This window comes from Bubalus bubalis, chromosome 20 (genome assembly GCF_019923935.1).
Source record: "Bubalus bubalis isolate 160015118507 breed Murrah chromosome 20, NDDB_SH_1, whole genome shotgun sequence".
In the NCBI taxonomy this organism is placed as follows: domain Eukaryota; kingdom Metazoa; phylum Chordata; class Mammalia; order Artiodactyla; family Bovidae; genus Bubalus; species Bubalus bubalis.
The window spans coordinates 68,409,256-68,431,591 of NC_059176.1; the positions used below are offsets into that span (position 1 = coordinate 68,409,256).

Below are 22,336 nucleotides of genomic sequence, written 5' to 3' on the forward strand. Positions count from 1 at the left end.
TAAATCATGAAGGGACCATCATTTATTCATTACAAATGATACTGAGGATTATGTAATAAAATGAAGGAACATTAATGATATACATAAGTAGAATAGTTTAAAAGCATGATTACAACTATGTTTTCAAAAGAAAAGCAAATGGGTAAAATGAAAGAAAAAAAAATCCCACTATGGTTGAAACATGGCTATTTAAAATCTGTGGTTTACTTTCCCATTTTTCTTGGCTATCACTCCTGTTTTACATTTTTATAATGAAAAAGTAAACATATCAATTGTTTAAATGTCTTTACCCATTTACATGTATAGCAGACTTTAAGAAGACCCTTATCGCCAAATTCATCTGATTCTCTACTCTGTAATGTTTACTTCATCTACTTTCCTTACAATACATTTCCCTTTACCACATTCTATAGTACCAACACTCCCCTACTGGCTCCACCTTATGTTTTCATCTCTGAAAGTGGTTCTCTAAGAGACTAGCAGACTTTTTCTTTTAAAGGGAAAGATAATAAATATTGTAGGCCTTGCCTGCCATTCAATCTGTAATGAATACTCCCATCTGCCACTGTACTGTCAATAATATTGACAGGCTGTATGTAAATAAATGGATATGGCTCTGTGATAACAAAATTTATAAAAACAGGCAATAAATGAGTCAGACACTTTACCAACTGTTGTAAAATAATTCTAGTAACTAGTACTATTTAGATGAAACTAGCACTTAAAACTTGGAAAATTACTCTACTTGCAGATCATAATTATGATTTAAATAATACTATACAGGAACTTGCAACAGTATCTAAACTATACTAAAGGGCCAAAGAATTCTTGGTTAAAAAATCAATTATGCACACTTATTCATGTAAAAATGTTCTTACTCTGGGGGACAGCTGAGGACAATTACCAGATTCCACTGTCTGAAATCAATGCTACTGTCTTGCAATCAAGTCCAGGCAATTACTGGAGAATGCTGGGTAAAGAATTTAGTAGGGGAGGATTTTTTCTTTTGAAATGATGGCCATAAACAAGCCTAATTAATTTGAGTTGTGGGGTTATACTCTGAAATAGAAATAAAGAAAATCTAGAAGAAAACTCATCTATAAACTTCTTTCCTCTCTTAGTTTCTGAAAAGCACATATTAAACCCTTTGAATTTAGGTCATTCAAATCTTAAACTTAAAAAAAGAAAGGAAAAATAAAGTATTTAATCAAAATTAATTGCAATTTTCTAAAAATCTAAGCAACTAACACAAAAAGACACTGTAAATAAATCTATGTAACACTGACAAATCATGGGTTAATAGTTTTGTTACATGTCAGATGATTAAAAAAATGGGTAACAAAATATGAGAAAAGAAAACAAAAAAAACTAGTAAATAAGCCTGGGAAAATATTTAGCTTCTCATCTGCTAATGGATGTGATGTGTATTTCTAATTTAATAGAAATAAATTATATGTAATTGACATAATTAATGCAGATGAAAGTGTACCTGGCACTATACTTTCTCATGGCAATAAAGACTAATAATTGATAATATAATTTAGAACATGAACCTTAATTTCAAATTCCTTGATTTAGTTTTACATCTGCATATCCAAGGAAATGATCCTATCTAATGTTTTACAAAAAGCAAATCACTGAAGCTTCATTTCAAACTATCAGCAGAAAAAATAAAATTCACAGAAAGGAATTATAAAACATATTAGCAGGGTATTCACCAACTATTTATAATGAAATACTTTTCTTACGTTAAGGTGAAAAGCAGTACAAGCTAAATATGAATAAAACTACCTAAAAAGAAAAGACTACATTGTCTAGAAAGTAACTCATGACAAAAGTCTTTCAGGGTGAGAGCATTAAGGTACTGCTTTTACTATTTAAAACTTTCTGCTATGTGTTTATATTTGTATGAAGCCTTTAAAGAAAAGACATTGAATATATCTCAAATAATTAAATGACCTCCAAACATCCTACCCTTTAATGAGTTGTTTAATCCTGATCATGATTTCATCAGCTATAACCTGTTTTTATTTTTCTCTTGAAATCATCTACCTTGGTGTTCCAATACTGCTTTAACCACCTCTTGGTGTCTCAGCTAAGAATGCCTGTCTCAGTTCTGCCTGGAAATCCACCACAGGTACTTGCTGCTGCTGAGATCGCCTCAGGTACACGTGACACCTAAAACAAGAGCACAAAACAAATAAGTGAAAAGACATTTGCCTATATAGTTAACAATGCAAACATGAAAAGACCCTTACATTTAATCCTCAAGGTTCAGAGCATACCATTACATTATGAACAAATTATAGAAGAAGAGACTCTCTGCACATAGGAATGTACAAGAACTGATGGATACTTACCCTCTTTGGTGGTATTACCAAGGAACTTAAAAAAAGGAAAAAAAGGGCTCTTTTGGTTTAAAATGCCCTATAAAAGAACCAAGAGTATAATAACCATTTCTAATCTGGAAACAACTCTTTTAACCCCTAGGGAGGTAGGGTATTGGTTAAGGTATTTCCAACGAGACATTTTAAGATAGTTATTTATGCTGACAAGAAATTACTAACTGAAACAAAGAACTTCCAAGCTACTTAGGCTCTCAGACCATGTAAATCTACCATCCTTTAGTTATCAGGGAATTCTGGAAAAATACTCAACATATTCCTACCTATGAGTAGGACTCTATCTGGCTGTGAATCTGATCCTGAGGATAAGAGATACAGGAAATTACACAGGTTGCTGGCTAACAAGACAAGCATAAATAAATCACCAGCCAACAAACTGCCCTCATTGTAAATATGTGCTTGCATACTAAGTCACTTTAGTTGTGTCCAACTTTTTGTGACCCTGTGGACCTTAGCCCGCCAGGCTCCTCTGTTCATGGGATTCTCCAGGCAAGAAAACTGGCGAGGGTTGCCGCGTCCTCCTCCAAGGGATCTTCACACGGATGGACCCCATTTCTCTTACTTCCTGCACTAGCAGGCAGTTGATAAGTACATATGTATAAAAACATTCAGGAACAGCTAGAATTGAAAATGGGACTGTGATAAATGGTTTTCCACTATTTCTATACTTTAAGATTTTTAACTGCAATTCATGGGGTCGCAAAGAGTGGGACATGACTAAGCAACTGAACAACAACATAAAGAATTAGCCTGGACTTTGTCCATGGTTCCTAAAAGGTAATCTCTAATCCTTTAACAAGTGATAGGAGTGTCTTTGTTATTCATGGTGGGCCTCAGGGATCACACCAGAGTTAAAGCTAACTAGATGGCTCAGGTTAAAAGCTGGGCTTAGAGAACAGAATATTTATACTGCTTATCTGTTTCTATAATCCACTTATTATCAAAGTGGACAAAGGTGGTTGGGGAAATTATATTATTTTTCCAAGGCAAAATTACCCTCAGATTCTAGTTCAGCACCTCCTAGTACTTATACGTAACATATACAACAGACATCAGGAAAATGAAGTTGTCTCTTCTTCAAAAGCAATGAAATATTTCCATAGATATGGACAAATGAGTGAAACCTAAAGCAGGCTTTTAGAAGATTACCATATGACCACCTATTATACTGATGATTCACACTAATGTTACACTGGATAAAGGCTCTAATAAAATATAACAAATGTAACAGAACCTTCACTCACTAACAAAGATCCTCTCCCAAGAAATCTCCACCCATACCTCTGGCGCAATCTCTAATTTACCTCAAGTTATTTCTAGGGATTCTGGAGAGGAAAAAAATGGCATTACCATCTAAAAGAAAACAGGCAAATACCTATCATAAATTATATAAACTAGTCACTCAAAGTATTCCTTTTCAAAGTTTAATAAAGGAAAGAATAACGAAGTCTGAAGAATAAGTAAAATAAAACAGACATGGGAAAATGGAGAAATCTTTTTGCCTTGCCAATAATTTTAAATATGCAAAATACTGAAATTTTCCCACATATTAAACGAGCAAATAACAAAAATAAGATACAAAATGCTACCCACGCTGTATAATAATTTCTGTAAAAAACTTCATATTTGAAGAAGTGAAATAAAATACAAATAAATATTAATAACAGTTGACCCTTAAACAAAAGTTTGAAGTGTGTGGGTCTACTTATATGTGCTTTTTCCCCCAATAAATATATTGGGGATATTTTTTTTTTTTTTTGGAAATTTTTGACAATCTGAAAAACTTGCAGACAAACCAGAGCCTAGAAACATCAAAAAAAGAAAGGTATGTCATGAACATGTAAAATGTACGTAGACATACATTTAACATAAAAATGTTGTTCAGTCAACTGTCTATATTATCAGTAACGCTTCTAGTCAACAAGAGGCCATTTTGAGTTCAATTTGGGGGGACTCAAAAGATATATGGGGATTTTTGCCTATGTGGGGGGACTGTAACCCAACTCCCTCATTATTCAAAAGACAACTGTAATATTAATTTTCAGATTGACTGCTCCTTTATTCACTGCAATAACTAAGAAATGCAAACAACATAAATATCCATTAGTAAGATAATGATAATGTTATTATAGAACACCTGACATGGAAAGACTCCCAAGGCATATTGTTACAGAATAAATCTTCTGTATATAAACAAACATGCCTACACACACACACACACACACGCACTCTGTATGTGTATACATGAATGCATATTAAAAGGTCTGAAATGATAAGAGATCAAACTACCTGAGGATTTATCTCTGGGGAGAATGGACAGGGAGGGGAATGGACTAGTGATATTTGATACTCACTGTGTATCTCAAAATTACATGTTTTATGAGAAAATTATATTCCTGTATTAGTAACAGCAATACAATTTGAAAAATAACAGCTTTAGGAAAGAAAAACAATTTTACCACTGATAACTATCAAGATTTGTGGTAATAACAAAATGCATAAGACCCAATGTAGATTTAGTATGTATCATGTCATTGTTATTGTTTTAGCTGCTAAGTTGTGACTCTTTAGAAATGTTAATATAGTTTTAATTGAAATGCTCCTTCTATAAACACATTCATATCCTAAATTAAGAGAAAAATGTATACATTTTAAATGCACTAACTAAAAATTTCTAAAGAATGCAGAGCAAACACGAATACATAAATTTACATCTCTTCAAAGCACAGAACATTTGTCAAGCACAACAAAAGTGTAACAAATAATAAAGCAGAAACAACTTTAATATAAATATGTTGAAGGAGGTAGAACTTTATGAACATACCATGTTACCTACACATGTATAGAAAAAAGGAAATACATGTTATTAAAATCTTAGCAAAAGTTAAGTTAGGACAACATGGTTATGGATGATTTAATTGCTTTTTTACTGTATCAATATAACATGCACAAGCTTCTTTCATTAATTAAATTCATTTAAATTCCCTGTGGCAGCATACTTTGTTCCACTTTGAAAATGCCCTAAATGGGTTCTCAGGGCCTGACTGTACTCACTCCTGGTTGCTCAGTGAGGCTGTCCTTCTACGTTTGACTTGGACTTCCACCTCTGGTACGTGCTGTTCTGTAGTCCGTCTCAAGTGTAAACGGTCCCTGAGGTAGAAAGGGGATTTGTTTTATAGACCTCATCAATTTCTGAAATAACCACTTACTTAAAGATTATACATGTATCTAGTAAAATGGAATTTTTAAACTCCATCTAATCTAATTAAAGCCAGGTATGGTGATATATACCAATTACAAATCAATAAAACTGACAAAGGTAGAATTAAATATTAGAAGATCTTTATCCATCAATGGTCAGAATCTAGCCCAAAACTACTTTCTCCCTTTAGATTCCCCTTGACAGCAGAAAACTTCAAAGGAAAAATATCAAAAAATTAAGCAAAACTGTGTATTTCTACATATACTCACATATACAGATATAACACTATATATTTAGATATATTTACATAAAAATAAATGTACATACCCCTGAAAAAGTGGCAACAATGATTCCAAAAATGATTTGAAAAACATTTTATTATGAAAGATATTTCTGTATAGTGGAATAAAGTATAAAATTTAAATTACGAAATGTCTGTTTAAGCAATCTCTTGTGTGAATGCTTCCTTCTTAGGATTTGAGAAACAAGAAATTTTAAAAATGCTTAAGCAAAAAAAAAAACATAGCCACTGACAGTATAATCTGCAGAATAGCTCACAAAACGGCTCCTCAAAGGATGTGAACAGGAAATCTGTTCAGCACTTGGGTCACAGACTAGAAACTACAGGAACTGAAATTTTAAAATGTCAACTTAAAACAGAGATAAGGAAAGGCATTTTACACAAGTCATGCAATGTAATATTTCACAGGCAGATTTCAAAGGACACATTCCAAAAGATAATTTCCTGAACCCATGCTATTTTAGGTTTCATATTAGATTATGCAAAATAAACAAAAGAGTTTAACAATAACCCCGGATTTGCTTCAAAAACTTTAATGTTCTAATCAAGCAGTAGGAAAGATCATTAAAAAAAAATACCTTTGCTAATCTCCTTGATTTTTGGACCTTTGATTAGGTAATACTTTCTTAGATTATGACACCTAAAGTACCTAACAAGAGACAGAAATCCATAGGATTTCACCAAAAGTGAAAAATCTTTGATTCAAAAGACACTTAGAAAAACAATTAGAAGCATGGGAGAAAATATATGCAAATTATATATGGGATTAAAGTCTTTTATCCAGAATATATATAGTATTAATATTAGTCGCTCAGTCGTGTCCAACTTTTTGCGACCCCATGGACCCGCCAGGCTCCTCTGTCCATGGGATTCTCTAGGCAAAAATACTGGAGTGGGCTGCCACTTCCTCCTCCAGATATAAAGAACTCTAATTTAGAGAGAGATAAAGATCTCTTACAACTCAATAATATAGTAACAAAACTCAATTTTAAAATGAGTCAAGGGGGCTTCCCTGATGGCTCAGTGGTAAAGAATCCACCTGCCAAAGCAGAAGACACAAGTTCCATACTTGGTATGAGAAGATCCCACATACAGACCATGAAGCTGCTAAATCCCTACACCACAACTTTTGAGCCTGTGCTTTAGAGCTCAGGAACAGAAAAAACTGAAGCCCACATGCCCTAGTGCTGGCCTGCACAAGAGAAGACACAGAAGAGAAGACCTTGCACTGCAACTTAAGAGAACAGCCCCAGCTCACCACGACTAGAGAAAAGCCTGTGCAACAACGAAGACCCAGCACAGCTATGAAATAAATAAATTACAAAAAATAAAATGAATAAAGGATTCAAACAGATTGCTTTCCAAAAGCATAAAAATTTCCCTTAACAGAAGAAAAGATGCTCAATATGAGGGTCATTAGGAAAACACAAATCAAAACCACAAACACCACTTCACACCACAGGAGTAGGATGTGGAGAAACTGGAGAAATGAAAAATGACACAACTCTGGCATTTCTTAAAAATGTTGAGCATATTAACATGTGACCCAGTATTTCCACTCCAAGCTTGGAGTGAAACAAAAACTCAAACTTGAACATGAAAGTTCCTAGCAGTGTTAGTTGTAATAGCCAAAAATAGAAATAACCCAAAGTATAACTGATGAATGCATAAACAAAATACCATGTGGTATGGTATATATCCATACAATGGAATGTCCTTCAGTCACAAAAAAGGATGAAATACTGATACACAAGATGGTAGTTTCAAACATATTTACTGACACATTAATACAGTAAAAGAAATTATAAACCTCTGCTTTACTGTAGACCTCTGCTTTGTCATAGACCACCCATTATGATTAATCAAAGCTTAACTGAGAGTACCCCATTATCCATCCCACCCCTCAGAAAAAATCTTCAGTTCCTTTATATAACCTGAAGGTCTGTGTTCAATTGAGAAAACAATCAGTATATAAAGGTATCTTTTTCATTTTCAAAGATTTTTAAAGCTACTTGCAAAATCAGTGATGAGCAGCTTTATTTTGAACTTTGTTCTAAATACACATATGTACATTTGTAATGTCCCTAACTGCATTTCCAACCCAGAAGCCAACATTTCAGAAAATTCAGCATTTAAAGAGAAAAAAAATGCTACATGTACACAATGGTAATTTTTCACTCCAAAATCCCTTTCATTAAAAAATTAATACTAATCTGGAAATATGGGCTTCTCAGATGGCTCCATGGTAAAGAAGCCACCTGCCAAACAGGAGACTCCGGTTCAATCCCTGAGAAGATCCCCAGGAGAAGAAAATGGCAACCCACTCCAGTATTCTTGCCTAATAAATCCCATGGACAGAGGAGCCTGGCTATCATCCATGGAGTCCCAAAAAAGTCAAGACACGAGTTAGCAACTAAAACAACAACAAATTTGAAAATATACTGAAAAAGCCAAAGATGATGAGATATGATAGGGTTTTTCCTCTCTAATATTCTATCAAATATTCAGGATTCCTTACACACCCCCCCAAAAGTAATAACTCAATGACTAAGACCTCAAGAATGAGAAATAAAAATTAAAAAACACAAAGATAATGTAAGGTAATCCCAGGGTGTGATCTCCCCACTAACATGTAAATCAGTGTGCCTCCAAAAACAAAACCTTTAGAATCAAAGAGAATTCTGAGCCAGCCAGCACCCAGGAACCAGAAAATAAAACTTCTTTGCCCACTCTTATTAGTGAAGGATGATGCCTTAACCATCAACAACTCATGTTCAAAGTACCTTGCCTTAGAAAGCAACACACAGTCCTTGCTCTAAACTTCAGACAGGGCTCATATTCCTTTCCCATTCTCAAAAAGCTGTGGTACTATGCCAAATATTCACAAGGCAGGACAGAGACCTTCAAACTTCAGGTCTTTCCACAGGGTCCGCCATATTGAGGTCCTAAGTCAGAGGGCAAGACTACAAAATGGCGGACCAGGATGATGCACTCTCATCTCGCAAAGGGCCAAATGATCAGATGTTCATATTTGAAGCAGTATCTTCCTACAAGCAGAAAAAGAAAATGCAAATCATAAGTATCACAAAATACCAGAGTCCTATTTTTCGAGCTACTAGAAAATAATTCCAGAACAAAGCTTCCAAAGCTTAATTTACATTTCCCTTAATTACATTCTAACAGGGCACACAAGCAGGCGTACTGTTTGTGATAAATGAGTATAAAAGGCAAGCACATCAAAATTCTGCAAGGAAATACCTTAAAAATGTCCCCCAAAATCAAAGTATGGGAATAATAATACAATAACCATGATATTTTGTTAATTACCCCTTCTCAGCAAATATTCATAGCAGCTCCAACTTCAAAAATAATGGAACAAAAATAATAATTAAACAATCAAGAGGAAGGGGATATGTACACACATAGCTGAACACATTAGCAACTGTGAAGTTGCTGTACAGCAGAAACGAACACAATATTGTAAAGCAAATATATTCCAAATTTTTTAAAAAGTCCAATTAAGGCCAACAATTCACTAATCCCAGATACACCCAGGACTCACATTCTACATTTTTCTCTGCTGTTCTCCTTGAACAAACAATTCATAGACCTCAGTTCCTAGAGAAGTCTTGATCCCCTGATTTAAGGATATTATAAAGGTAACATCACCAATGGATTATCTAGCAATCAAGAAATAGGACAGACAGGTCAGGGAAATGTAGCTATAGAATTATGTAATCTGGGAAACTGAAATCAGAGATTAAAGGGATGAGAGTTGTCTAAAAGGCTAACTTAATCCACTTAATACAGCAAACAATTAAGACTGCTCACAGTGCCACCTAAGGCAAATGAACAAAACTGAAAAAGCTCCTGCACCAGTGATGGAGGCTGTCTTTTAAGTAGCGTAGTGAATCCCAGAATGCACTCACCTCTCTTGGCCTCCAAGCCCGCACCTCTCCCTTAAAAAGGTAAGAGAAGGCCAGGGGCATACTGCAGCTGCCCTGACATTTCAGGCAGGCACAGGATGGAAAAATCGTGCAACTCTCTGGCCTACCTGCTCCACTCTACCATGGCACTGCAGGGAAGAGGTGACTTACAATGCAGAGGCTGCACAAACCTGTGTCCTTCCTCCCCCAAGCCCACTCCAGCAGAGCAGGGAAGAGACAGGGACAGGGCACGTAGATGTAAGGGGTAGCTGGCCACCCCGCACAGCGGAAGCTGCACAAATCCCCTCCCCCAGTGCACAGCAGAGGCGGTGTCATCACTGACGCGCCTGCGCACCCCGAGCCCACACCTTCCCTACTGCAGCACCAGGGTGCGGCAGCGCCCCTCCCCCCCCCCCGTCCCCGCCCCACCCCCGACTCCCCAGTCCGCCTCTCCCGCTTTGCGCACGGCTCTCCGGAGGGCGCGGCCGACTCCCCGCCTGCAGGCCGCAGGACCGCCCCTCCCCCACTGCGGCACCACGGGGAGGGCCGCGCACCCACTCCGCGCCTGCGCAGAGCCGCACAGCTGCGGTGGCCGCCATCTTCGCAGAGCCGCACAAAGATTGTGACGCCACACCGACCCCCACACTCCTGAGCAGGCCTTCGAAACTCTCGTTCCAAATGCAGGGAAAATGCATGCGAACGAGAAACTCCTCTGGCTGTCACATCCCAGAACCTGGCAGGTCCCCAACAAGATGCATTAGATGGGCTGTGAATACCACATCCCTCCTCTTACACCAAGCTCACAAATGTGAGATATCTAAAGGAATCAAGTATATAAGGACCGGACATTTTTACAGCCACCCCTTCAATTTAAGGACAGAGTAGTTTCACTGCACTACTCAAACTCTTAAGACCACTGCCGGTCACGAGAACACTGAACAGTTCTCTCTTTTCTTCAAACAGATGGCCTCCTCCACCCGCATGCCCCCACCCACTCACCTCTTGCGGCCATGTCGCAAGACTTCCTTGTCATGCCCCCACCACTGCCGGCACCCCACCACCCCCACATACCGAGGCCACAGAGGGACCCCACCACGCTCCCGCGGCCCCCTTCACCGTCCATGGGCAGCGCGGTCTATCGGCCGCCCCCTCAATAAGCCACCACCATGGCCACCGCGACCACTCCGTCGCCCCTTCCTCATCAATGCCGCGGGGACCACCACAACCACTCCCTCCCGCTGCTGCCACACATCAGCGCCTCCATGGACACGGCAGCTGTGGACACCGCTAACCGCGCCCTCCCCCGACTGTTGCATCGTGGCCACCCGTGGTCGCGGCCTCAACCACAGGAACAAAGAATCAGAGAATCTTGGGTGCAACATGACGGTGCAGATACCCCCAAGACCTGACAAAACACGGTCGGGAGAGTCACTGCAGCCCCAAGCCTCCAGAAGGTGTTCCATCTGGCCACCGAACAAAGAACTTGAGAGCCCAGATCCCCAGTAAATACCGAAATACTAATAGTTCTGGAAGCTCAGGATGATTAAAAAAAAAAAAAAATGTTGCCCACCACACGGCTGACCTGGCCCGCTCCATCGCGCCGCTGGCCGCTCCTCAGAACACAACGTCACGCATCTCCGGCTGGCAGACCGCGCTGCGCTCCTCCACCGCCACGGCACCACTCCGCAGACTCCGCCTGAGCATGCGCGGCAAGCCGCCCCGCTCCTGGCGACCGGACTCTGCCGCACCTGCGCAGTCTGTTGCCGCAGTGGCGAGGCGCTGCGGCACTTTTGGTGACGCTCGCTCTCTCAAGCAGGGAAACCGGGGATGGTGTCTACCCCACCCCGGTGGTCAAAGTCCTAAGGCCTTTGGGGTCGGGGAGCTCTAGGGACCACCACGAGCCGGCAGTTAATGGCTCTTAGAATTGCACCAAATGTTAACAGTTGTACTTCAACCCAGAGTGGTACCTCCCAGTGGAGTGGGAATTGGGTATTTCCTTTTTGTAACATTCAAAAGTCCGTACCTTATTCAGGTTTCCTCAGGCTTTGCACTGGTGACCTTATCCTGTTGCAAGGTAACACAGATATTATGTTACATTTATATGTTTTATATACACATATAAAGCAAGTCATGATTTCGTTAAACTTCTTTACTGTGACATTTTAGATTTTAATCTATTGAAAATTTTTTACCATGTTTGTATTTTTACAGTAATGATTGCTTTCAGAATTAAAGTATTATTAAGATAAAACAAAATTAATTCTAAGCTCTAATGTACTTGCTGTCAATTGCCTTGACCCATCTTCACCCTTTTCTAGCCTGCTCTTTCTGCCAGTCTGCCCAGACTCCTAATTTCGTGGCTGCTCAATATTCCCTGGTGGCTAAGACCATAAAGAATCTGACTGCAATGCTGGAGACCTGGGTTTGATCCCTGGGTTGGGAGGTTCCCCTGGAGGAGGGCATACAACCCACTCCAGTATTCTTGCCTGGAGAATCCCATGGACAGAGAGCCTAGCGGGATACAGTCCATGGGAGTCACAAAGAGTCAGACGCGACTGAGCAACTAAGTACTATAGTTAAGAACCTGGCTTTGGATGGCGGGAAAGGCATGATAGGATCCCGGCATTACAAGTGACACAGAGGGAGTGGCCATTTTGGCTCACTCATTTATTGAAAGAGAATATTTAAATTCAGTTTGTAGGGGTGAGCATATCCTGCAATTAGCAAGTGAATATACAGAAAAGAAGACTTCCCAGCAAAATGATGTCGCCCAACCATTCTTTTTTTTTTTTTAATGTAGGCATCATAATTCAAACACTCAGAGATATGAGTTTAAAAGACATAAAATCTAGACTATAATTATTCTCTATGCAACTGAAACTGGAGTCTGCAAAAAGTGATCAGAGCTCCTACATCACACAATACACAAAAATTAACTCAAAATGGATATGGATGAGAGTTCGTTTGTAAGAGTAAAATGCAAATCTCTTAGGAAACAAAGACGTAAATCTGTGTGATTCTGACTGAAGGAATGGTTTCTTAGCTACACCAATGCACAAGCAACCAAAATAAATAAATAAATTGGACTTCATCACAAGTACATTAAGTTTTTGCTTGAACGATTACTTAAATGAAAAGACAGCCAGCATAATAGTATAAAAATTTGCAAATCATAATGCTATCTGATAAAGGAAGACTTAAAATAAAAACTAAAAAGACAAAAAATTTAATGGGTAAAGGATTTGAATTTGATAATTCACCCCAAACTGGCAAACAAATGACCAATCACCACATGAAAGGATGCTCAGCATCATTAATTCTTAGAGAAATGCAAATGAATGGCTTCATGAAATACGAATTCACACTCACTAGGAGGGCTATAATCAGAAAGACAATAACAAGTGTTAAGGAGGATGTGGAGAAATTGGAACCTTTCAACACAGCTCATAGGAATGTAAAATAGTGTAGTCATTTAGGAGGAGTTTGGGAGTACCTAAAAATTTAACCATAAAGTTACCGTATGTTCCCTCCTAGAGTTCTATTCCTAAGTATGTAACCCAAAATAAATGAAAACACACATCTGCAAAAAGTTGTACATGAATTTTCATAGCAACCCTGCTATAATAGTCAGAAGTGGAAATAACCCAAATTTCTATCAACTGGTGAATGGATAAGCAAAATATATGGTATGGTGTAACTACAATAGAATAGCATTTGGCCATTAAAAGGAATGAAGTATTGATTCATGCTACAAAATGGATGAACCCTGAAAATATTAAGTGAAAGGCTGTATTCTTTTATGTGTCCATTAAATGATTGTTCAAAATAGGCAAATCCATAGAGTTGGAAAACTGATTAGTGATTGTCAGGAAATGAAAGAAAGAAAAAATGGAGATGGACTGCTAATTGTTAAAGTGTTTCTTTACAGAATGATGAAATGTTCTGGATTTGGATACTTGGGAGGGTTGTAAAACATTGTGAATACATTAAAAAGCACTGAATTGTGCAGTTTTTAAAAGATTTTCTTGTATATGCATTATAAGTTAATTTCTTTTTAATCCCAATTGAGGGACATTCTACAAAATACTTGACAAGTAATTGCCAAAACTGTCAAGAACATCAAAAATAAAGGCTGAGAAACTTTCTGAGTCTTATCATAACCAAGAAGAGCCTTGAGACAGGAGTACTAAATGTAATATATCATCCTGAATGAGATCTTGGACATTATGGAAAAACTGAGGACATCTGAATAAACCATAAACTTCCATTAATAATAATGTACCAATATTGATTCATTATTGTAATGGGTGTACCATACAAATGTAACATATTGATAATAGGGGAATATATGTATGAGATATAGGGGAACTCTCTTGTACTACCTTCAAAATAATTGTGTAAATATAAAAGTATTCTGAAGATAAATTTGGTTAAGGGAATAAACCTGGATCAGAAAATGATATGCAAAAATATTCTAACATGGTCACCTATAAAGGAGAAGAAGTCTCACATACAAGGGAAGAAGGGAGACTTCCTACTGAAAAAAAAATCTAATTTGAAAGATTTTTGTCTGTAACTTGAATTTATGAACTATATGAAGTAAAAAGTAAAGGGAACAGAAAAAGTTGTTCAAGGAAACTTGTCTGGCAAAAGACAATAAAGTTAAAAGGGAAAACACAAGAGAACTCATTTGCTATATACTTAGATAATGAGTTATTAATTCTGTATCATTAATGAATCATTAATTGTCATTAATTATCACTACAGCCAGAACGTATAGAAATCAATAAGGAAAAGGGAACCTCAAAGAAAAAAGTGCAAGGATGCCCAGTCATTATGAAGTATCTTCCAGGTACTTTAACACTAGTTCAAATAACAACCATATGACTTATTTCGAATCTCCATCTCTTTTACAGGTTAGGAAATTGAGACACAGAGCAGTAAAAATCCACACTCAAAAGTCACACAGATCATAGGTGGTTGAGCTCAGATTCAAGCCCAGCACCCTGGCTCCAATACACCTGCTCTTAACCACTACTCTTAACCATCTGTAATGGCCTAACCATCTTGTAGGGGTAATGACTCTGTTCATTATAATTTTAATTCCACAACCGACGTGCACAAATCCACATATGAGAACCCAAGCAGAAAGCTGGGTTGAAAGAGAAAACAACACAAAAACCCAAAACTGCCCCCTTATTCTCCTTACTTAAGTCACTTGGAGGGAGGCCTGGTGTGCTGTAGTCCATGGGGTAGCAAAGAGTCGGATACGACTGAGCAACTGAACTGAACTGAACTGAAGGGGACAACAGAGGATGAAATGGTTGGATGGCATCACCAATGTAATGGACATTAGTTTGAGTAGGCTCCAGGAGTTGGTGATGGACACGGAAGCCTGGCGTGCTGCAGTCCGTGGGGTCACAAAGAATCAGACAGGACTGAGCGACTGAACTGAACTGAAGGCACTGGGTGGCAGTCTTTCACTACAGGCACAATTGGTTCACAAGAAGCTCAACAGGAGAGAAAATCTTTGCTGCAGGCCCCCTCCCCCACCTTGGGAACTGCAGGAGGGAGATTCTCCTATTAGCAGCCTTCTTGGAAAGTCCCAGGACCAACTCAGGAAGAGGCTGATCAGGGGAAGAAAGTACCTACTTGTTTAGAAACAAAACACACACAATAAAAGATGCTCTTCCACCCACAGATTCTATATACATTCTCACTATGTCTCCAGATTTGGGGGCAAGAATTCTCTAGACGGGTCAAACGACCACATCACATCCTACCTACAACTTATGCATTTTTTTAATGGTTGGGAAGGAATCAAAAGAAAGAATATTTTGTGATACAAAAATTATATGAAGTTCAAATTTCAGTATCCAGGAATAAAGTGCATGTAGAACATAGCTGAATAGAAAAACCCAGACTTTTCCCAAGTAAGGAAAAATCCAGGTCCCAAACTGCTGTGTGTTTCTCCTTTAGCCTTACGCAATTATCACACTCACATAGAATACTTCACTTCTGACATTTCCATCACCAAATATGTGTTGGGTTTTCTCTAAACCAAGTAATTATCCATTACACCAGCTGGATGTCTTACAATTTAACTCAATTCTAATATTATCTACCTGGATATAGTATCAGATAACACAGGTCAGAGCCCACAGCTCAGTTCTACAAGACTACTCCTATTCTGCATCAGATGCCAAGTGCAAGGAATACTCCCCAGGTTACCCATAACTTCTGCGGACAATGTAGCCTGCCATAGCAGTAAACAAAGGATGTTGCTACCATCAAGCCATCACACTCTGCAGCCACCCCCAGCTATGCACCCTGAGGGGATTCAGGATGGAGAAAAACAGGATGTTGACCCTATATGGTTAAGGTGCACATCAAAGGAATGATTTCAGTGAGCCCAGACTCTTGCATCCTCCCAAACATAGAAAAAGTGTTAAGTTCATTAACTTGAGATATCTGGTTTTTCTCTAATTAACAGCAGACTTTAATGTTCCCACCACCTGGCTGTGGGGTGGGGGGTTGGTTGGTTGTTTTTTGCAAAAGCTCCTAAATATCTTGGCTCCTTCTTTAACTCTGGGAAACAGTCTCTCAGGACTGAAGGATTATCTTATGGGCTTCAGTCCTCAGAAAATCTGCCAAATAAAACTGAATTATCAACTTTTAGGTTGTGCTTCCCCCCCCGCCCCCTCCCAGTCAACACTTCTGTGGTTTGGAGGCTCCTATGATCTCCTCAATTTATTTGCTAGAGCAACTCACAGAATTTAGGGAAAACTTTACCTACGTTTCCTAGTTTATTAAAGGATATGATAAATGATACAGCTGAACAGCCTGAAGAGATACTTAGCGTGAGGTCTGGGAGGGTTGTCTTGTGAACCTGGGGTGCATCAATGTCCTCCCAGTACACAGATAGTTCACCAACCTACAATTTTCCCAAACATCATACTTTGGGAATTTTTGTGGAGCCTTCCTCATATAGGCATGTTCATTTATTAACTCCATTTACAGCCCCTCTCTCCTCTCTAGAGAAGTGAGGGGTGGGACTGAAAAATTCCAGGCTTCTAAGCATGGCTTGGTCTTTCTGATGTTCAAGAGTCACCCAATAGCCCACCCAGTCACCTCATTAGAACATAAGATGCTCCAAATATTCTTCTCACTTAGCAACTTACAAAAGATTTAGGAGCCCTGTGTCAAGGATGAGGTCAAAGACAAATATTAGAACCAGAGATGCCCCTAGTGTTCTTATCGTTCAGTCACTCAGTTGTGTTCAACTCTTTGAGACCCCATGGACTGCAGCATACCAGGCTTCCCTGTCCTTGTCCATCGAGTTGGTGATGCCATCCCACCATCTTATCCTCTGTCGTTCCCCTTCTCCTCCTGTCTTCAATCTTTCCCAGGATCAGGGTCTTTACCAATGAGTGAGCTCTTCACATAAGGTGGCCAAAGTGTTGGAGCTTCAGCATAAGTCCTTCTAGTGAATGTTCAGGGTTGATTTCCTTTAGGATTGACTGGTTTGATCTGCTTGCAGTCCAAGGGACTCTCAAGAGTCTTCTCCAAAACCACAGTTCAAAAGCATCAATTCCTCGGCACTCAGCCTTCTTCATAGTCCAATTCTCACATTCATACATGACTACTGGAAAAACCATAGCTTTGACTAGATGGACCTTTGTTGGCAAAGTAATGTCTCTGCTTTTTAATATACTGTCTAGTTTGGTCAAAGCTTTTCTTCCAAGGAGGAAGCATGTTTTAATTTCATGGCTGCAGTCACCATCTGCAGTGATTCTGGATCCCAAAAGAATAAAGTCTGTCACAGTTTCCACTGTTTCCCCATCTATTTGCCATGAAGTGATGGGACTGGGTGCCATGATCTTAGTTTTTCCAATGTTGAGTTTTAAGACAAGTGTTCTTATTACTCAGGAATTTATAAGGTTTTAGGAGCTCTGTGGCAGGAACTGGGAGCAGAGACTGGCATTTAATTTTTTTTTCTGTTATCTCACAATAGCTTTGTACATTTGATTACATATTATCTATGGTTACAACTGCAGAGCTGAGCAGTTACAGCTGATGGGGTTAAAGGCATACTGCCTCTGGTGGCTCAGACGGTAAAGAATCTTCCTGTAAGGTGGGAGGCCTGGGTTCATTCAATCCCTAGGTTGGGATCATCCCTTGGAAAAGGGAATGGTGACTCATTCCAGTATTCTTGCCTGGAAATCCCAAGGACAGAGGTGCCTGGTGGGCTACAGTCCATCAGGTCAAAAAGAGTCACACACTACTGAGGGACTAACACACATATCCCCAACACAGGGGCTTCCCCAGTGACCCAGGTGGTGAAGAACTCCCCTACCAATATAGGAGACTCAAGAGATGTGTGGTCCATCCCTAACTCAGGAAGATCCCCTGGAGAAGAAAATGGCAAACTGCTCCAGTATTCTTGCCTGAGAATTTCATGGACACAGGAGCCTGGCAAGCTACAGTCCATGAGGTCACAAAGGAGTCGGACAGGACTGAGCACACCCGCACACACTCATGCATGCACCCCAACATATGCTTCATTGAATATTTTAAGCTGATGGTTCGGAGAAAATAGAAGAAGCAGGAAGGTCACTGTGATCTTCTCCCAACCCTCCTCTGAGATGAGTCATAAAAGTCTCCTGTGAGAGGTGCCCATCCTATACCCAGGGGGAAGGATCATTTTTATTTACGAAGACAAAAGGATGCCCAGAGGAATAAGAAAAATATGTTTTAATAAATCTCATCCAGTTTTATTCACTAACCTCATCCTCTCTGACATTTCTGTACAAACTTGGCATAAAAATAATCAAGGTCTGTTTCTATAGAATTTAAAATTCTAACTATAGAATTTAGGAATTCTATACTAATTTTCCTTAGGAATGAGGGCTCCTATGTCACATACAACTCACATTAAATAAATTTGCATGGGGAATTCCTCAGTGGTCCAGTGGTTAGGACTCCATTCAGGACTCCCTGTGTTCACTGCTGAGGATCCAGGGTATGATCCTTGGTTGAGGAACTAGGACCCCACCAGCCACCCAGAGCTGGCAAAAGAAAAAAGGTCATAAATAAATCTGTTTGTCTTTGTAAGTTTAATTTTCAAATCCTGCAAGGACAGGGTTGAGGAGAGCTTTTTCCTGCACTAAACAGCAGAAACTATTTTTAAAAAAGCCAAAAATATTTACTATCTGACTGTGATGGTAATTTTATGTGTCAAATTGACTAGGACAGGCTGCTGCTGCTGCTAAATCACTTCAGTCGTGTCCAACTCTGTGTGACCCCATAGACGGCAGCCCACCGGGCTCCGCTGTCCCTGGGATTCTCCAGGCAAGAACACTGGAGTGGGTTGCCATTTCCTTCTCCAATGCATGAAAGTGAAACGTGAAAGTGAAGTCGTTGAAGCTTGTCTGACTCTTAGTGACCCCATGGACTGCAGCCTACAGGCTCCTCCATCCATGGGATTTTCCAGGCTAGAGTACTGGAGTGGGTTGCCATTGCCTTCTCCCAACTAGGACATAGTACTCAGATATTTGGTCAAACATCATCTGTTTGTTGCTGTGGAGATATTCTTCAGATGAGATTAACATTTAAATCAGTAGACTTAGAGCAAAGCAGATTACTCCCATAATGTAGGTAAGTCTCATTCAATCAGTTGAAGGTCTTAAGCAAAAGCAGACTGAGGTCCCCAAAGAAAGACAGAATTCTCCCAGCAGATAGCCTTTGGAGTCTTGCTGTACATTCAACACTTCCTTGGGTTCCCAACCTGCTGGCTTACCCTGCAGATTTTGGATTTGCCATTGACTCACATGAGTCAATTTCTAAAAATAAATTCTTATTTGTCCAACAAATTGGCCCTTTAGAGAAAAAGTTTGCTGATCTTTATCTTAGTCACTTTTATCACAAAAGTTGTCAGGAATTCATAGTCAGAATAGTGTGATTAACAATCTTCCTTTTACAATATATATAAATGAAACCATCAGGCTGACATATAGCAACAACATGGATGAAATTTCAGGGCATTATGTGAATGAACTATGGCAGACAGCAAAGGACAAATATTATATGATTATACTTACATGAGATACCTGGAGTAGTCAGATTCATAGAGACATAAAGTAGAATGGTCATTGGTAGGGGCTGGGAATAGGGAGAAATGGGGAACTGTTGTTTAGTGGGTACTGTTTCAGTTATTCAAAATGAAATGAGTTCTGGAGATGTATGGTTGATAGTTGCAGAACAGTGTGACACACAGTGCCACTGAGCTATACATTTTAAATGGTAAATTTTATTTAACATGAATTTTATCACAGTAAAAAAAATAGTACAAAGCACTATGATGAGTAAGCAAATTATTAGATTCATGAAAAGAAAGCCCAGATGCAAATTAAAAAAAAATACCCAAAATGTCTATACATTATAGTTTTCCAGGGAAGTTGTTTTGGTTCTGTTAATTGCTTTACAAGTTACTTGCAAAATATATTTAAATAATTTTTACATCAACAATAAATTCTGTTGATAATTTAAAGTAAGTAAAATATTTCTTTGGTCTCCACTACTGTGGCACCAACCATGATTACTCCATTGGTCCAAACTTGTACTATCAGCAAATTCGTCTCCCCTCCATTGAGACACTGATTCCCAACACCTTCACATTTTCAGCACCACATTCTTACCAGATATCAAGAATCAGAGTTCCTGAAAGTTTGTGCTGGGCTGTGCTAAGTAACTTCAGTCATGTCTGACTCTTTGCAACCCTGTGGACCATAGCCTGCCAGGTTCCTCTGTCCATGGGATTTTTCAGGAAAGAATACTGGAGTGGGCTTCCATCCCTTCCCCCAGGGGTCTAGTTTATAAAGCACCAAACTTGGCCTCCCAGATCTTGATGCCAAAAGGCATATTAAGCTGTACCTAATTCTTAGAGACATTTTACACAAAATCATAGAATATAAGTAAATGTATCTTTCAGCAAGTGGTTCATTAATTACACAACTTAGAGGCCACTGATGAGAATCTTGAATGGGAAAGAGCAGGAAGAGTGCAAAAGGGAGAAAGAATATAAGCCACACAATTTATAATATATCTTTGCCTTAGTCCCAAAGAGTGAATATCCATAGTATACTTTTCTCAAAAGCAAAATGAGCTTTCTAATACCTAACCTTATTTGGGGGCAAATTTTCAGATACCATTGCATTGAACCAGAGATCAAATTGCCAACATTCGTTGGATCATAGAAAAACCAAGCGAGTTCCAGAAAAACATCTACTTCTGCTTTATTGACTATGCCAAAGCCTTTGACTGTGTGGATCACAACAAATTCTGGAAAATTCTGAAAGAGATGGGAATACCAGACCACCTGACCTGCCTTTTGAAAAATCTGTATGCAGGTCAAGAAGCAACAGTTAGAACTAGACATGGAACAACAGACTGGTTCCAAATGGGAAAGGAGTACATCAAGGCAGTATATTGTCACCCTCTCCAGGCAAGAACACTGGAGTGGGTTGCATTTCCTTCTCCAATGCATGAAAGTGAAAAGTGAAAGTGAAGTCGCTTAGTCCTGTCTGACTCTTAGTGACCCCATGGACTGCAGCCCACCAGGCTCCTCCGTCCATGGGATTTTCCAAGCAAGAGTACTGGAGTGGGGTGCCATTGCCTTCTCCATCATTGAACTTACATGCAGAGTACATCATGAGAAATGCCAGGTTGGATGAAGTGCAAGCTGGAATCAAGATTGCCAGGAGAAATATCAATAACATCACATATACAGATGACAGCACCTTTATGGCAGAAAGTGAAGAAGAACTAAAGAACCTCTTGATGAAAGTGAAAGAGGAGAGTGAAAAAGTTGGCTTAAAACTCAACATTCAGAAAACTAAGATCATGGCATCTCGTCCCATCTCTTCACGACAAATAGATGGGGAAACAATGGAAACAGTGACAGACTTTATTTATTTATTTTTTTGGCTCCAAAATCTTTGCAGGTGGTGACTACAGCTGTGAAGTCAAAAGATGCTTGCTTCTTAGAAGAAAAGCTATGACCAACCTAGACAGCATATTAAAAAGCAGAGACATCACTCTGCCAACAAAGTTTCATCTAGTCAAAGCTTTGGTTTTTCCAGTAGTCATGTTTGGATGTGAGAGTTGAACTATAAAGAAAGCTGAGCACCAAAGAATTGATGCTTCTGAACTGTGGTGTTGGAGAAGACTCCTGAGAGTCCCTTGAATTGCAAGGAGATCCAACCAGTCCATCCTAAAGATCAGTCCTGAATATTCATTGGAAGGACTGATGCTGAAGCTGAAACTTCAATAATTTGGCCACGTGATGCAAAGACGTGACTCACTGGAAAAGACCCTGCTGCTGCTGCTGCTGCTGCTGCTAAGTCGCTTCAGTCGTGTCCGACTCTGTGCAACCCCATAGATGGCAGCCCACCAGGCTCCCTCGTCCCTGGGATTCTCCAGACAAGAACACTAGAGTGGGTTG

General features: G+C 39.3%; 1 protein-coding gene and 1 pseudogene across 2 annotated transcripts; one reads left to right on the plus strand and one right to left on the minus strand.

The window, feature by feature from the left end:
- On the minus strand, positions 1-11,582 carry SNURF (SNRPN upstream open reading frame). Of its 2 annotated transcripts, none has more exons than XM_006068846.4 (3): positions 11,405-11,582; positions 5,460-5,555; positions 1-2,178 (listed from the first exon to the last, which is right to left on the minus strand). In XM_006068846.4, exons 1-3 carry the CDS (start codon positions 11,428-11,430, stop codon positions 2,073-2,075), a joined length of 228 nt encoding a protein of 75 aa, XP_006068908.1. In that variant the 5' UTR covers positions 11,431-11,582; the 3' UTR covers positions 1-2,072. The 2 variants fall into 2 exon arrangements, with proteins under 2 accessions (XP_006068908.1, XP_006068909.1); XM_006068847.3 differs by having other exon boundaries at positions 2,053-2,178; positions 11,417-11,573.
- Positions 11,537-22,336, plus strand: part of LOC112580843 — a 21,284-nt pseudogene continuing 10,484 nt past the window's right edge.

What these genes read in the sequence shown, in the direction of transcription:
- SNURF (XM_006068846.4), bottom strand. Translation starts at nt 11,430, where the DNA reads ATGGAGCGGGCCAGGTCAGCCGTGTG. An exon ending in CGGGCCAGGTCAGCCGTGTG is followed by an intron (nt 5,556 to 11,404) that starts GTGGGCAACATT and finishes TTTCTACCTCAG; the next exon opens with GGACCGTTTACACTTGAGAC. An exon ending in GCCTCACTGAGCAACCAGGA is followed by an intron (nt 2,179 to 5,459) that starts GTGAGTACAGTC and finishes CTCTTGTTTTAG; the next exon opens with GTGTCACGTGTACCTGAGGC.